The sequence below is a fragment of the Pan paniscus genome, chromosome 11 (assembly GCF_029289425.2).
Source record: "Pan paniscus chromosome 11, NHGRI_mPanPan1-v2.0_pri, whole genome shotgun sequence".
NCBI lineage: Eukaryota > Metazoa > Chordata > Mammalia > Primates > Hominidae > Pan > Pan paniscus.
In genome coordinates this window covers 121,312,723-121,330,090 of record NC_073260.2, presented here as the reverse complement: position 1 = coordinate 121,330,090, position 17,368 = coordinate 121,312,723, and the positions used below count along the sequence as shown (strand labels likewise).

The 17,368-nt window shown below is 34.1% G+C and overlaps 1 protein-coding gene across 12 annotated transcripts in view; it reads right to left on the bottom strand.

The window, feature by feature from the left end:
* Positions 1–17,368, bottom strand: part of RFX3 (regulatory factor X3) — a 308,074-nt gene that overhangs the window by 37,408 nt on the left and 253,298 nt on the right. For all 12 annotated transcript variants that reach the window (XM_063594035.1, XM_008976997.4, XM_055092194.2 and 9 more), the window contains 5 exons: positions 14,986–15,101; positions 14,354–14,508; positions 10,215–10,312; positions 6,983–7,132; positions 1,285–1,493 (listed from right to left, as the gene is read on the bottom strand). In XM_063594035.1, the coding sequence (XP_063450105.1) occupies positions 1,285–1,493; positions 6,983–7,132; positions 10,215–10,312; positions 14,354–14,508; positions 14,986–15,101 (728 nt within the window). The remainder of the gene's footprint in view (positions 1–1,284; positions 1,494–6,982; positions 7,133–10,214; positions 10,313–14,353; positions 14,509–14,985; positions 15,102–17,368) is intronic.

Sequence of the window (17,368 nt, the reverse complement as noted above, 5' to 3'; positions counted from 1 at the left end):
CTGTTTTTAATCTTTGTGGCCGAGTTATGGTCAACAGCTCATCCCATCATTTGACATATGTCATGTAATCAGAAAGCCCTTTTCTTCTGGGTGCTTCTATGTCTACAAAAATACACGTTTCTATCTATACTATTTTAGTCAAAAAGTGATTTATATTATTAACAAGCTATGTTACTGTCTACGAGATTACTGATGATCATTAGAATCACCAGGAGAGCTTTGTGAAAAAAATCCTGATTATCCTCATTCCTAATCATTATCTCTCTCTTTTTTTTTTTTCTGAGACGGAGTCTTGCTCTGTCGCCTAGGCTGGAGTGCAGTGGCATGATCTCGTCTCACTGCAAGCTCCGCCTTCTGGGTTCACACCATTCTCCTGCCTTAGCTTCCAGAGTAGCTGGGACTACAGGCAACCCCAACCATGCCCCGCTAATTTTGTTTTTATATTTTTAGTAGAGACGGGGTTTCACCGTGTTAGCGAGGATGGTCTCGATCTCCTGACCTCGTGATCCGCCCGCCTCAGCCTCCCAAAGTGCTGGGATTACAGGTGTAAGCCACCGTGCCCAGCCACTAATCACTATCTCTTGACCACCAAGATTTTGATTTAGTAGGTCTTGGGAGGCACCTAGGATTTGTTTCTTTTTTTTTTTTACATTAATTCTGATGTGCAGCCAGGTTTGAAAACAGTTATAATTGATAAAATTAAGAAGTTAAATAGACGGTTCTGGGTATGCATCAGAATCAACTTAAGTACTTTTTAAAACATAAATTGCTGGGCCTTACCTCTACAGGTTCTGATACAGGTAGATTTGGAGGAGGTGCTAAGAATTTGCATTTCTAACATGTTTCCAATTGATAGTGGTGCTACTGGTTTAGGGACCACATTCTGAACATCACTAAACAGAGAACAAAAAGGAGACTAGTGTTAGGCCTCAAAAAAGAAGCCTAAATAATGTATGTTGCAAGAGGGAGGACAGTTGCCCTTTTCTGATTACTGCTGAACACATTATCTAGACTGGAATCTCAGACGTTCCCATCTGAGGACATGTAGGGCTTTGAGCAAGAGATTTCTTTTCCTAGCAGAAAGTTTATTTCTCTAAGTTTCCTGGTACATTTCCATGGTGTTGTAGTCACTGAGTTGGGTTGAAGGTAGTTGTAACAGGGAGTTTCCACAAACTAAAGTCTTTATTCCTTTCTTTTCTTTTGCCACAGAAGCATATACACACACATACACACACATATTTGCAGAATATGAAGAAGAAAGCCTAGGAAAAACCTAGATGATACCTGTAGAAAGACCATTTTAGCAGAAACTGCCTGGCGGCTTTAGGAAAACTGGGTCTTCCTTCATAGGGTTTCAGTGCTTGCATCATCACATTGTCAAGCCACGCAGCCCACTGCTCCAGGGTGCTCTGCTGCTGAAGAGTCATCTTGAAGTCTGTTTCTAGTCTCTGAACCATGTTGTCATCACACTGGCACACCCAGGAAGCCTGCTCCTGAGACAGTAACACAGAAAAAGGAAAAGTTCAATTCAGCATCCTTTCATTGAATGCCAGCACACACACTAGATGCAAGAACAGAAAATTATAATAAAAGCTTCACACAGTTAAATGAATCCAGAAAATAAAAAACTACTTGTCAATTGTTAGGGTAACACAATCTTTATCAGTTTTAAGGGATGAGTATTTCTCGTTGCTCACTCTGGTACACAGAAAAGTGATGACACGTGTAAGTATCATTTGGTTTTTCTACATTAACTAGTCTGTGTAAAAGACTAAAATACATGATTACTTCAAAAAATAGAAGTCTGAACCTACAGTAGGCAGGGTCTTTCATCCTATTCAGCTTTCATACTGCTTTCAGAAGTTGTCTTTTTGTTCCCCATCAGATAAAACTTTAAAACCAATTTATTTGAGAAGATTTAGGGTAAGTCAGACAGATAAATAGATAAAATTGGCCAAAAGAGGTCCCCTCAAGATTAAAACAGAAACAAACACTGAATGATACTAGGTAGAAGCATATGCTGCTGTGAGTTATATGGATTGGGAACAGAAATCTCAAGGGCTATCAAGGCAAGGCTATGAATGCAAATTAATTCAGAGAAATGAAAACAACAATAACAACAACAACAAAAACTCTTGAGAAAATGTAGACATGCTTCCTGCCAAAAAATGTGATTATTGCAATTTTCCTTCTGGTTCTGGTTGGGAAATGTTTGGTAACAGCAATGAAAATAGGAACTTTTAAGGCTACTTTTCAGTGGTTGCCATAAGTACTGTGATGTTTCCAGTGCCATGTTGTATTTTAAGATTTAAAAAAACCTATTCACTCAAGGCAAAACATAATCCTTTGGTAACGTAATATTTGACTGGGAATGAGAAGACATAGGTGTTAGGTCCTGAATAAACAAAACTAACCTCAAGCAATTAATTTATGTGGGCCTCAGTTTCCCCAAGCATAAAATTAAAGAAATGAAATTTAATGAAAAATTTTAAGCTGGGTTCATTGTGTCCAGATAATTTTGTCAAGATAGATTTCTTTGGAGAAGTGTCTGTGAGGCTCCTAATAAAACCTTGTGAATATATATGTATTTTTCTCAAAAGAGTGTCTATAGCTTCTTTTTCTATATGCTCTCAAAAAACAAGTTCATTCAAATTAACAACTTCAACTGAATAAATCCATTATCTCCATCTTCTAGTTCCAGTATCTCTCCTGATCCTACAGACTTTACCTATTCAAGGGACATTTCAACCTGAAGGCACTTCAAATGCAAAATGCCCCAAACTCAACTTATTTTATTTTCCCAGGGAAACCTACTGTTTCTTCTATATCTCAGCTGATGATACTATTCACTGTCTTTTTTCCTCTTATCTAAGTAATCATAAATCCATTCAGATGTTACCTTCTGAATACCACTTTTAAATATTTTAAGTATACTAAAATATAATTATAGAAAAAACTGTGAATACAAATAAGCAAAAAAGGAACAAAACATTAAGAATACTTAAAATGGCAACAGTAAGAAATTACAGCATATTGATGTATGTACCTTTCAAACTTTTCACATGCATATAGAAATAATTTATGCATATATCATCATATATATACACTATATTATTTATGCATACATTTATATTTTAAATATATATTTGTATTATAAAACACATATCTACACATACATTTTATATTATTATATGCTTATACATACTTAAATGTTTAAAATAAAAGAGGATCATATTATATTTTCTATCAGATATTCTGCTTAGTTTCACTTAGAAATATTTAATAACCATCTTTCCATGTAGGCAAATTAGACCTATCTTGATTGTCCACTGAATGAATTTGTTTTATTGCATCATATACTATTATTTACATAACAAACCCCACATAGTTAGACATTTGTTTGTTCCAACATTTTAGTATTACAAATAAAGCTGAAATTAGCAGGATAGGTTTTTTTTGTTTGTTTGCACGTTGATAATTGGAAGGAGAAACTTACTAGTATCCATGAAGGAATTTAATTTCATTTCTTACCATAAATTCAAACTCACTATTTACTTGGCAGCTAGTTTTTGCCAAGAAAAGATGATAATCTAAAACCTAACTTAGAGAAATAAAACCACAGCACATTATTCTGGCTTTTCAAACTACTTTATATTATACTTCATTTTACTACTCTCTAAAGTGAAAATATACTAACAATAGAGCACATTGTAAATATTCCCTTGTGAAACGAATGTAGATATTTCAAGTCTATAATTGAAAAAGCTAAGGACACTTAGAGATGTTCTTAAATTAGAAAAAAAAATATCCAAAATGAAAAGTAGTCAGGAACTTCAAAATCAGAATGCCTTTTAAATACAGAAACACAACTATATGCAATAGGTAAGTTATCAGGTCAGCCCACCGAAAGCTATTTAGCCCATAATGTAGATCTCAAAAACCACCATTTACGCAAAAAATTAGAGAATTATGCCATTGTAATACTATCAATTAAATGAAACAGGAAACCAGTTATACTGCAATAGAAAAATTATCTTAAATGCATAAAGAAAAGGAAATTTAATTAGAGGAGAATGAAGTAGTGAAAAGTGACATATGGATATCCTGAAAGGAACTTTTTAGCACTTTCAAGCTCTTAAGTGTATTATAATATTGACACACATGTAATTTCATTGTTTTAAATAGAAGTCTCCTTATTACAAGAGCATCATTCTTATACTGTCAGATTATTGAGGTTCATGTTATAGAAGCTGGGACGACTTCCAAATGAACTGGAGATGGGGATAAAGGTAAAATGGGAGGCAAGGGACTCTGGGAAAATCTGGCAAAACTAGGAAAGGAAAAGGAAAGAAATAAGGGTGTTAAAGAGGAAAAGTGCTACCTTGAGAAAGAGATTACTCATTAATATGTACAGAGCTGTGAAAAGTAAAATGTAGGGGGAAATGAAGGGCTCGCTACTGTGTCATGGTACTCTGAAGAAAGGAAGAAGGTTTTGGAGGGCAGATGCCGAATCATATGGGTTTCAGGAGTAATGGCTATCATGGTGGACCCAGAAAAACATGATAGTCAAAAATAGAGGAAAAGAAAGGGTATTCTTATAGTTGGCAGGTAGAGGATAAGTCGTACAGTAGACATATCACTGATCATTAATATGCAAAAATGCTTATAACCAGGGAAGAACTCATTTGTAGAAATACTTCATTGGAATGCAGATACACAAATATATATATATGTATTTATACATATAATAATGCTAACAGAACACTGAAAAACTTTTTTGGATATTATTATAAATAATTCTTTAAAATGTTTTCTGTTACTGAGTTTAAATTACTTTCTGAAACTAGAAGCTGCCTTACTTCTTCAACTCTTCTTAAGAGACTTTTAAACATATCTTTTCTGAAAAAAGATTTGAAATAAATATTACAGTATAGATTTTAAGGCAATATTAACTTTTAATACTCTTGCTTATTCAGTTAATAGATCCCACAGAAATATGTAAAGTAAATGGTTTTGTAAAGCTGAGAAACTTTGTTCTTGTAAAGATTATGTACTTGTATGTGTGTATGTGTTTTTCTAGACGGATAGATGATATTTTTTAAAACTTCATATATATAGTTTTAAATTAGATATAAATAGATATAAATATCTAATATAAAATATTAGATAGATATAGATCTCTCTCTATATATATATCTCAGAAGTTTGAACCCAGTCCATGAAAGTCACAATGAACAACTAATTTTTATCGTACTCTAAAATGGATCAAGCCCAAATGTTACTTTTTGGTATATTTTAAATGACAAAACTAGGCAAGAAGTAGAAATTAAAATTTCTAGAAAATAAAATAATTACTAATTAGCTTATTTTTAAAACAACAGTAATGTTTTTTAACAGCTTTACTGAAATGTAATTCACGTATTATACAATTCATTCATCTAAAGAATACCGTTCAAAGGTTTCTTTTAGGATATTCACAAAGTTGTTCATCACTGACCACAATCAATTTTAGACCTTTTTAATTTTCCTAAAAATAAACCCCATGACTCTTATTTGTTACCTCCCAGTCTTCTCAATCCCCCAGCCCTAGGTAACTACCAATCTACCTTCTGTCTGTATAGAGGTATCTATTCTGGAATTTCATACGAATGGAATCATGCCACGTGTGATCCTTTGTACCTGGCTTCTTTCACTTAGCATCATGTTTCCAAGGTTCATCTATACTGCAGAATGAATCAGAACTTCATTTCTTTTTATTGCCCAATAATATTCCATTGTATGGATAGATCACATTTTGTTTATCTATTAATCAGTTGACGGACATTTGGGTTGTTTCTGCTTTTATGTGGCTGATATAAATAGTGCTGCTATGAACCTCTATGTATAAGTTTTGTGTGGACATGATTTCATTTCTCTTGGGTATACAACAAGGAGTTGAACTGCTGAGTCATACGGTAACTACATGTTTATCTTTTTGACAAACTGCCACACTGTTTTCCAAAGTGGCTACAGCATTTTATATTCTGACCAGCAGTGTATGAGGTTCCAGTGTTTTCACAATGTTTTCACAATGTTTATATATTCTATAAACAAGTCCTTTATCAGATATATGATTTGCAAAAATCTTCTCACATTCTGTGGTTTGCCATTTCACATTCTTGATGGTCTCTTTTGAAACCCCAAAGTTTTAAATTTTGATTACGTACAGTTTATGTATTTTTCCTCTTGTTGCTTATGCTTTTGGTGGGCAATGATATTGTTTTTATTTGGTAACATTTAGATTCATTACTTTAGAATCAGAAATAAAGTATTTATTGATATTGAAACTCTATAATAATGTTTCTAACTTAGCTTTTAAAGTGTACTTTAAAGTACAAGTGGGTAATGTGATCACAAGGTTAAAAAATATTTTTTCATTTGAACTACCACAATAGTTGAACTTATTGCATATAATTCTCTTCAAGTGAATAAATATTTACTAGGCAGCTATAGTAAACTCTGAAATAGAATTGTTCTTAGTTCTTTCAAGGAGGGGCAACAAAATAGAAATATCTCTGCATGTCATGGTACAAATTATTAAATATATAAACAATAATCTAAGACAGGTGTTATAAGGTGGGGAAAGTGAAGCCTAAAGTAGTTAAGTAACTTGCCCAAGATCCCACAGCTAGTATATGAGACAGCTTAATTTCTTGCCTGTCTAACTTCAATGACTGTGACCTTTATTACTCTACTAACTATTCAGCAAATGCTGGTGATGTATTACATTGTCTTTTAGGACTGTAAATGTGAGCTTACTTTAACCACAAACATGGGAGCACTATAGCTGTATCTGGGTCAAACTCCTCTCTTTCAGAACACTGTGAATATAGATGCTGCCATATATAGATGAGACTTTGAAAAGAAATTTGATGATCCTAATTAAGAAGAACAAATTGGGTATCTTTCCTTAAGAGACATGCTTTGCAAGGAAATAGAATACCTGGACATTGGCAAAGTCAACACGGTTGAGGTCATTAAGCATCTGGTTGATTTGGGAAGTGTTCTGAAGCACTGCACGAGCTGCCTGGGCCAGGTGATTAAGCGACGTGTATCTTCGCAGAGTCTGGGCAAAGGCACTTACAGCGGCAACCTGTAAAGCAATCCAATTAAGTTGGGATTCTGTTTTCTCCGGTAAAAGAAACCACTGCAATTTTCAAATCTTTTTTCCCTTGACAAATTTTAAATGCTTGCCTCTGACACTTATTTAAAATTCATTTGGTGAGAGAGTTTACTTGTAAATTACAGCATTTAAATCTCTAAACCAAGTATTATTTTCCTTTTGAGTAGGTTGAGGTCAAGACTAAAACAAACTCCCACATTCTTTGACATCTGAGTGTAGCATTAATTAAACCAGTCTTGCAAGTGACTACTCATCCACAGTAAGAAATGACTTTGAGTAGGGAAGCAGGAAAAATGTTGGTTTTCATTTCTTTTTGTACTGTTCTTTGGACAGTCAAGTAGAAACAAGGCAAATTTTAAAAGTAGGGATGTGCAGTTTGCCTTTTCAAATAAAAAGAGATCTGGACATTCCTACTCTTTACATTGTATTTAAAAATGCATGTGAGAGCACTACCATCCAGATTTATACTTACTACCTTTACTTTATAGAAACGAGTAATTTTGAGGCGAGATTATCAGAGGCAACCAACTAGAATAACCTTTTTTCAGAACTAGAGTTTCTTTAAAAGGGCTATGCGGGAAATGTCTATTTGCCTCTCAAAATCTACTTTCCATTTTTCTTCATCTTGTTCTGTGCCCAGGAAGATTGATCTGAATGGACCACATTAACCTCCCCTCTTGTTCTCTGGCTTCCACCTGGGTTTGACCAATAACAGGCACTGGCAGGAGACGGAAGGATGGGAAGAAAGAGCGGTTACCAGGGTACTTATTCACTACAACCTCTGCTTGCTGCCTGTTAGAGCGGAACCTGCTTTCCTTTTCTAATGTTACCACAGTCCTGAGGGAAAGAATGGATTTCCTAATGCCATAACTTTCACCTCTCACCCCTTCACTCCTAGGGATGGTTAGAATTCCCACTATTGCTAGCCCTGGGATGCTTTACTATTCCTCTTTGTTTTTTTCAACTTTGTTCATACCTTTGGAAATAAACTCTTCTTAAACTCTCTGTTTATCCCCACCTCTGGATGCACGATTTGTTTCCTGTTCAGACCCTGAATGAAGCAGTTTATTTTGAAAGACAGCAAAGATAATGCAAAATGTCTACATAAAATCTAAATCTCATAATCTCATGGAAATTTGTTATGTGCACAATATAGATCTAATGATTTTAATCTTTTTAAAATATATTTTAAAAATAGACATATCTACAGGAATGTATAGTATTGCACTCAATCACTATATGGGTATATAAGGTACGAGCAGTTGAATGATCAACTGGGAGTGGTAGAGGGTGTTCACAGGGAACAGAATGCTCTATCTTGACATGAGATGTTTGAGGACTATTTGGAACTTGGGGGGAAGCTCATACGTCCTCCAAAAAGAATCTTATTCCATTTTTGTGGTTTACATTAATCCAGTATATACTATGTGCCAGGCTCTGGGTTAAGTGCCTTACATATATTATCTTATTCAAGTCTCATAACTATCTTATTAGACACATATTAAGATTTAAAGAAGATAAGTAGCTTGCTCAAGGTTGCAAGGAAACTTCATTACTGATGGGAATTGACCTGGGCATTTTGATTCCAAAAGCCACAGTAGTTGGAATGCTGTTTCCTCTGTCAGGGTAAATTGTCTCTGTTAATTGAATGTGGAGAGGAAAAAAGAATGCATATCAGTGAAACCAGAAGAACAGACGGTACCCTCTATTGTGGTGAATCAGTCAACCAAACTCTGGAGGTCAATGAGATGGCCAATGTTGCAACTGGATTGTTACCACATTCACTTTGACAACACTGGGAAGGGAAGCGCTTTTAGCTGTTTGAGGTATTGTTACAAATGTGACTGACTGAAAGTTGAAAAGGATTCCTTGATCATAATCAAAGGCCACCTTCTTTTTTGCACACCTCAATGTGGTATACAACAGCACTGCCAAAGAGAACTCTCTGCAATGATGGACATGCTCTACATATATGCTGCCTAACATGGCAGCCAGCAGCCAGAGGAGGCTACTGAGCACTCAAAATGTAGCGAGTGTGACTAAGGAGCTAATTTTTTCATTTCACTTAATTTAAAATTCTAATTTAAATAGCCACACGAGGCTGGCCCTACTGTGAAAGCACAGTTCTAGAGGAACAATCTAATATGGGCACATCAATGAAATGTTGCCTTCTATATGTTTTAGAGAGAGAAAGTTTTACTGCAAACTTTAAGCCCAAGCAAACGAACTGGAGGCTACTTATGTTCCCACAGAGGTTTATCAGCTAAAATAACTTCAAATGCTCAACTCTGCCCCCAGATTCAAAGGCAAAGTATATTGCTGGAGTCTGACAGTAAATACAGTCATTGACAAGAAGTCACAAATGTGATTTCTGTTACCAAAATTTAAATAAAATTTAGAATTAGTCCAATCTTGCTGTGAGGATATGTTCACAGATTACCTGAAAGCAACATGGCTAGTAGGAGACAAAGTAGAGACTAAAATTTGTATCTCTAGCTAAATAATCCACATTCCTGAGATATATTGATTAATTACGAGTTAATTGTTCACTTTATTCACAAAAGCATTCTCCAGTGTTTAGAAAAACACCAAAACATCCTGAAAAAGCAAAACAATATTAATTTCTATGAACTTTTCAGGATACGATAAGTATAGCAGGAAATTTTAGAAATAGAAAAGTCCTTCAAATGAAAACTATTTGAACATTCTAGGCTATTATTTTAATATTTGAAATTAAACATTTATAGTTTATATCTTTCTCACAAATATAATTTAGAATATATATATCTACTATATTGTTTAGAAAGAGCTTATAAATGCACCACACTTAAAATGCTTCCCTATTCTCTTTGAAAGGAACATTGTCAAACATCTCTAGTGCAAGTTCTTTACTACATGGTTATAAAATACAAATATAAAAATCAGTTTTAAAAGATGATGTATGTTATAACCTCAACATTTTACATAATACCATTTGATAGGATAGATGTAAAGTTCACAGTTCAGAATAATTTCCTAAACACAAAAGAAAAAGCAAGGACATAAAGTATACCTTGGTTTGTATCATTCTCTGTGGAATATTGTTCATGGCATTGGAAAGCCAACCTTCAAGGCTTTTTGCAAAATTTCGAATGGCTTGGGTCAAGGCACCTAAACATTAAAGAATAAAAGCAGGATAAAAAAAGTATGAAAGAATATTAATGTTTGTGCTAGAATAAAAGAAAATGCTCGTACACAATATCTGATACAGTACAGAACTCATATTGTCCTCATTGATGAAACTTTATTTAACATTATTCCTAACTTTTTAAAGCATCCAAGAATTATATTTTGGACTTTTTCTTTTAAAGTTATTTTGTTCCCAGATACTTATGACGCTTTTTTGGGAAAATAAAAAGGATTCAAACATTTTTGCTTACAGCAACATATACCAGTTGTGAATATACTTAAAGAATTTTCTTGCTTGGAAAAAAACACTCCTTTCATTAACAGTTTTGTGCTAAAGGCTATGTATTTTCTTTAAAATTCTTCATCTTGTTCATTCAAGCTCTTAATCTATTTTCATTTCTTTTATTAAAAAGAAAAATAATGCAAAGCTTGCTCTGTTTCTCTATGCATCTATTTACTTAGAATCTGTGAATTAGAGTAATTCTCTCTCATCCTTGTTGAAAAGGTAAAAATTAAAATTGTCTGAATTGAAATTTTTGGGCAATTATTTTCCATTTCATTTGGCAGATAGAGGTAAAAGATCAGTATGATAAAATTGCTGTTACGGAAACCTGTATTCTTAAGATACTCCTAAAATAGCTCATTCTGTATCCTTGACATATCTGTTAAAACCTGAAATAGGGATAGGTCCCATGACAGAAGATTTTATGGTGGTCATAAAATAATGAGAAGCATCTTCAGTTATCAGTGATGACTATGACTATTTTATAAGAAAAAAATCTGCTTACTGAGATTGCTGTATAGTAGGAGACAGAATACTTTCCTTGTTCAACAAGTAATCCAGTTAATAGTATTTTACTTCCTCTGCGCCCAAGGCTCCATAGTAATGTAGAGGAAAATTAGAGACATTTCATAGATAAGTGCCTGAAGCACCCACAACATAAAAGTAACCTTTGTAGGTTCTCTATAATGGGGTAGGTATCAAAATATGCTACTATAAGAAACACAGTTACATTTTGGGCCGAGGTCCCCAAGAATATTAATATTACTGATGGGCTTAAATTCCTTGGTTTTTCTTTCTGTGCTCAAATGAGTCTGACATGATTCTCTATGCTTCTGTTAAAACCAGGTTTTATAAATAATTTCGCTTACTCAAGTTATTTGCAAACAATATAAATTTTCCCATTCCAATAATAAAGACAACTAAATGTGTTTTTAAGAGATTTGTTTAACTGTTCAAAACTGGAGAGACGAGATTGGAATGGGCTAAATTTTGGTTAGGAAAAACACTCAAGCAGTGCAGATCCTTAACCACGAGGATCATCTTCTGGAAACACTGAATTGGAAATTTCTTGAGAACTAATCTTTTGAAACCTTCAAAGCTTCCCACGTTAGTCAAAAAAAGAAAAAGGAAAGAAAAATATTTTTCTGTTGTATTATGTGCTAGAACCATGGAGGGCAGGCATGAATGGAAATGAAAAAGAGTGAAAAAAAATTAATTTTGAAACAGTAAAATTTTGTTCAAGGTTCATTTTGGCAATCTGCATTTTCCATTTTTCCTACAATTAGTGTACAATAATTATTTAATCTGAAAAATAACCCCCAAATCTATAAATATTACTTTAAAAATATTTATTACGGGCCTTGTTTTATCTAGATAAATTTAATGCAAGGGCAATTAGGTGAGAAAAGATATATTTTGCATTTTAAATAATTGTGAATTTTTACTTTTTCTACTAAATGATATTCTGGGCCACCTCTGGTTATACTTGTACATTTAAGTGTTACCCATTGAGTGCTCATACAATTAATGTTTTTTTCATTTTCAGATAAATGTATTTTAGAATATAGTAGCTTCAAGCTGACATTAAATTAGTGTGATGTGCAGACTTTTTTTAGCTAAAAAAAGAAATCCCATCTGGACAGAAAATGGTAGAGTGAAGTGCTAGTAGCCAGGAAAATACAATTTTTAAAAATAAAATTAAGTTTGCTCTCTCTATAGGGATTCATGTATGTACAAAATTGTGCAGATTGACTCTGACAACTTTCAAAGCCTCATGAATGGATGGTTTGGAATTTAAACTCTATTCCAAAGCTGACTTGTCTCAACCTGCTCAAGATTAATACTAAAATGCATACAAGCAGAAGATAGCTATCTAAATTGTATTTTAAGCTTTACTTTGCTACACCTCATTGTAGAATGGGAATTAAATTTCCAAATTTTCTTGGCAGGGTGGTATATCAATGCATCTTATAATTTTAGAGAGACTACAAAACTATTCGGGTGTCTGCTTAATGTAGAGACAAGCTATTTGACAGAATAAACTGGTTTTCAAATCAAAATTTGCAAAAGACAAAGGCCAGTGTATTGTGTACTTAAAATTATGGGCTTGAATTAAACTAAAATTGATACAAGATTTAAAATAGAGAACTGTTAAACTCACAAGTTAAAGTCTTATGGTGCTGTTATAGAAGCAAAAGATTTTAGAACTGTTTAATGAATACTGATGTTGTTGATTTGCCTCAAAAAAGAAAGTACTTGCTGACATCCCTTCTTTTATCTCATGAGAAAAATTTTATGTTGGTAGTAAGATGTCATAGGCTAATGAGCTACCCTATGCAACTTCTTATAAACATCTCTAGAGATTATCACTCAGAGCACAGAGAGCAAGAGAAAAACAAGGAAAATCCGATTCTGGAACATAAATCAGTAGAGAATTTAGCTAGTGAAACTTTCTAAAACATCACTTTTAATCAACCTTTAGCCAGGAAACTTGCTGTAGGTAGAGTAGAATATATTAACAATTTACAAAATTGTGAGATAATGTCAGCTAATTTTTTTTTTTACTTATTCCTATATAAATTTACGTGTGTTCATTAATATTATATGGAAATATGTTTAAGCATACATTTTAAGGTGGCCGGGAACATATTAAAGATCTCATACCTTCTACTGTTGTCTTTGTTATTTAGAAAAAAGGAAAGTATAAGCATACAAATGTTAATATCTTCCCCTTCTGTTCTACTAAATTCCTATTTTCATATTTTCTAGAATAATTTAACACAAATCATCTGTGAATAGTATACTTGAAGTACACAGTAGCCAACTTCACAAGCTATATGCTTGCTTTTACTTTATTGATGTCAATGTAGAGTAGAAACTGTCTCATTTCTTAAAAAGTTAAGGTCACTACTGTGTACTCATATAGATATAGGCATAAAATAGTTTCAGCTGCCTCTAACAGTATCTGTGGTAGCGTTTATATCGATACTTGAGAAAATAGCTTTGTTTGCTACAAAGTAGTTTAAAAAGCACCATCACTTAAAAAGGTAATCTAACCTATCTATGTAATTCCCATTTTCTTCATAGTGGGATTACAATGCTTGTGTAGTTACAAAGATTTTTCTCTCAAAATGCCAGTTAACCATTACTGCTAATGGAAACCGCATTTGTAGTTCCTAACATGATGTAGGTGACAAAGTAAATGCTTTTATAATGGAATTCAACTTCAGTGGAAATCAAGATAGATTCACTTCAAATCAAAAGCAACCGTGAAGGAGGTTGGCCTAGCAATTACAGATTTCCATAATTTCTGGCTTTATGAAGGAGACTGTGTCCTTGGGTAGAATAATTTTTATATGGTTGCCTGGCCTGCTAGTGTTCTTACAAGTAGTTTACTGGGGCTGTTACATCTACAGGTTGGCTTTTCTATCAAAAAAAAAGAAAGAAAGAAAGAGAAAGAAGGAAAAGAAGGAAAGAAAGAAAGAAAGAAAGAAAGAAAAGGAGAAAGAAAGAAAAAGAGAAAAAGAACAGAAAAGAAAGACTGAAAAATAGATCATCTTTTCCCTTTTACTACAGTTTTGCTCTAGGCTGCTTTCACGCAATATTCTGTGTTGCATGTTTTCTATCTGGCAAATCTAAATGAAATTAGAATCATTCTAGATTGCAATGTCACTTCTCAAAACTTCCTGGGTGGAATGTATGAGAACAAAAGCATCCGTACTCGTCTGCATTTAACTTACTAGGAATAGGTCTAAGGACGTCGGGGATGAGAATCTCCACCAAAGCCTGGTACATCCCATGGTCACAGTTACACATCCATTTCAGGATAGACTCATGTTTGCACAGAGTTATCAGCTTTGCTTTCGGAAGTCGACTTTCTATTTCACTCAGATTGCTGGTGTGAATAAATGTAGCAAATGAATAGATGGCAAATGAGGATAAAAAAGAAAATGGACTTTAAAAATAGTTTAAGTTTACCAAATATTACTGAGGTTAGAACTATACCACCATTGCACTGGTGCCATACAGCTGGCTATATATACCGAGAGAGATAGACAGATACATAAAACACTCCCCCAGAGCTGTCTATGCACATTTGTATTTTCTGACGGTATGAAAGGCAGATATGATAGTAATTCCATGAGGATGAAATAACTACCACAGTCCCCCAAATCAATACAAATGGGAGCTATATACACACACTGAAACCTCAAGAGAGCAGTTCATGGTTTATTCCTAGGATGGCCAAAACATCAATCTATTCAATTAATGTAATCAGGTAAGGTTCACAACTGGTATACATATCTCTAATTTATTAGTTGTGACATCTACTCAGCCATGAAAATGAATTGGAAAAGATGTTGATTCTGACCTCGATTCGGTAATGGTAGTGCCATCAGTTGGAGTAGAGGGAGAATAGCGCCAGAATGTTTGCCACAATTTTTCTATCAGGCTAAATTGAAGATTCACAACAACGTCCAATATTGCCTAAAAAACAAAATGGTACCAGTATTACCTTACAATATTATTTATGGGACTGTGTGAGGACAGTCTAACATGACAAGATTTTATATGGTCAAGTTCTCCCTTGGGGTCATAAGCTAACATGGTGAAACTACACTAAATTTTACCAAAGGAAGTGGAAGAAAAAAAAAAAAAGAAACTAGCTAGGAAGAAGATAAAGAGGGGAAAATTCTTGGAAGATTAAGCAGGATAACATTCTTTTCATAATGTATTCATGCCACCCTCACTTCTACCTCTTTTTTCTTCCATTTTTCATTTTTGCTTTCCTTCCTCTCTTCTTTCCTTCCCTCCCTCCCTTCCTTCCTTCCTTCCCCCTTTCTTTCCTTCCTTCCCTTCCCTTCCCCTTCCTTCCTTCCTTCCCTCCCTCCCTCCCTTCTTTCTCTCTCTCTCTCTCTCTTTCTCTCTCTCTCTCTCTTTCTTTCTTTCCTTTACCTACTGCTTCTTTCTGCCTCTATAGTTACTGTCACCCTACCTATTCTAAGACCTGGAAGGGTACAAAACATAGATTCAATTACCAGCAGTCCTCTTTGGGCTAGGTAACCACTGGCCATCACAGCAGGTGGAAGTGAAGGGTGTGGAGTTGCTTTTGTGTGGCAGATGGAGTTAGGGCTGAATTAGCTTTGTCTAAGGCAGCTGACCACAGGTTCCACTGTGTTCCCAGCCAAACAGAGGCTGGGGCAGAAACCATGGAGTCAGCAGGCCTTCAGTGAATAATGCCTCTCTGGGCATAGCATTCAACATTAAAGAGAATCCAATCCTATCTCTGCATACCTCCTTTACGGAACAACCTTAAGTCTATCTACTTTTCAAATCTCGGGGGCCTCACCTCCTCTTTCTCCTTTTTTATCTCCTAGAACTATTTCCCAGATGCATCAAAGACTTTTTTTTATGGTGCTTAAATCTACCACTTTCCCTGTTAACTGTCAATGATGATATTTAATTTTACCCTGTCATTGCAATTAGTTTGTAAATAAGCCTTCAGGTAAAAGCAGGCATAAAACTAAAGAATAACCTGTTTGTGCCAAGAACACATGATTTTGTGATTATTTTGGGCAGTAAAAGACAGAAGTAGTAAGTATAATGTGATTGATGTCATCACCTTTGAGGCAAAGGTAAAACAGCCCCACAAAGATCTATAAAATTCGTGGAAGATAAAAGAAATCAGGGGACAATCTAGAGTGTCTATAAGAGTATTGTAGGCAAAAACAACAAACCATAACTTCATATTTGTTGAGTTTGGGCCACCTGTATAGAGCTGGCCCAATGTATGCTACACACAATAACTGGTATGAAATATATTCTAAAAGTATAAAATGTTGCAAGTACTTAAATATTGAAAATGAAGATAGGGAGACAAATTAATTTAGACAGTCCTCAGTAACAATAAAAATGCAAAATGCAAGCTCTGAAAATAAAGGGCATGTAGATGTCCCTCATCCCAGCAAAGATCAAAATCTTCTCCAGCAGCAAATTTTTGTAACTGCTTTCTCAATTGTAGCTTAGGCACATTCGAAGAGACATCTCTAAAAGTGTGAAGCAACTATTAATACCTTATGCATAATACCTTATATAGTTCTATATGAGATTGCTGTAAGAACACTTCTTTTAACCTACATTAAGATAAAAAAATGTTTCAGCAACTTGTATAAAAAGTTACACTTGTTCCTTACATAACAAACTAGTGATACAAAAATATCTTTGATAAACAAATTGTGAGAATTCCCAATAACAGGCAAAGTAGGTATATTAATCTTTCTTTAAAAATATGTACTGTAGGAAACGTGAAATATAATTAGGCAAGTAAAGAATTTCAGTGTATCTTAAATTCAGTATCTCTTCAAATTAAATAATCTCAAATAACTCTTTCAAAAAAGACATTCATATCAGCTTCATTTGAGGCAGTTTTACACATGAATAAAACATTTTATCATTTGTCCACCTACTTTCAAATATGTTCAGACTAAAATATATAGGCAAATATAAATTAAAATAATCCATATTCTACTGGCTTAGGGCAAATGACTATAGGACTAAATATGAGGTTCAGGCAGCTGGATTTCAAAAGTTTTTCATATTTACTCAAAATGAATATTTATTAACAGGAAAAAATAATTAGAATTTTTCTTTTTTATATATGCAGCTCAGCCCTATGAGAGAGATGGTAGGAACACTGGTAATTCTGAAATAAATGGGGATCATTCTGTGGACTGCCATTTTCCACACAGATTATA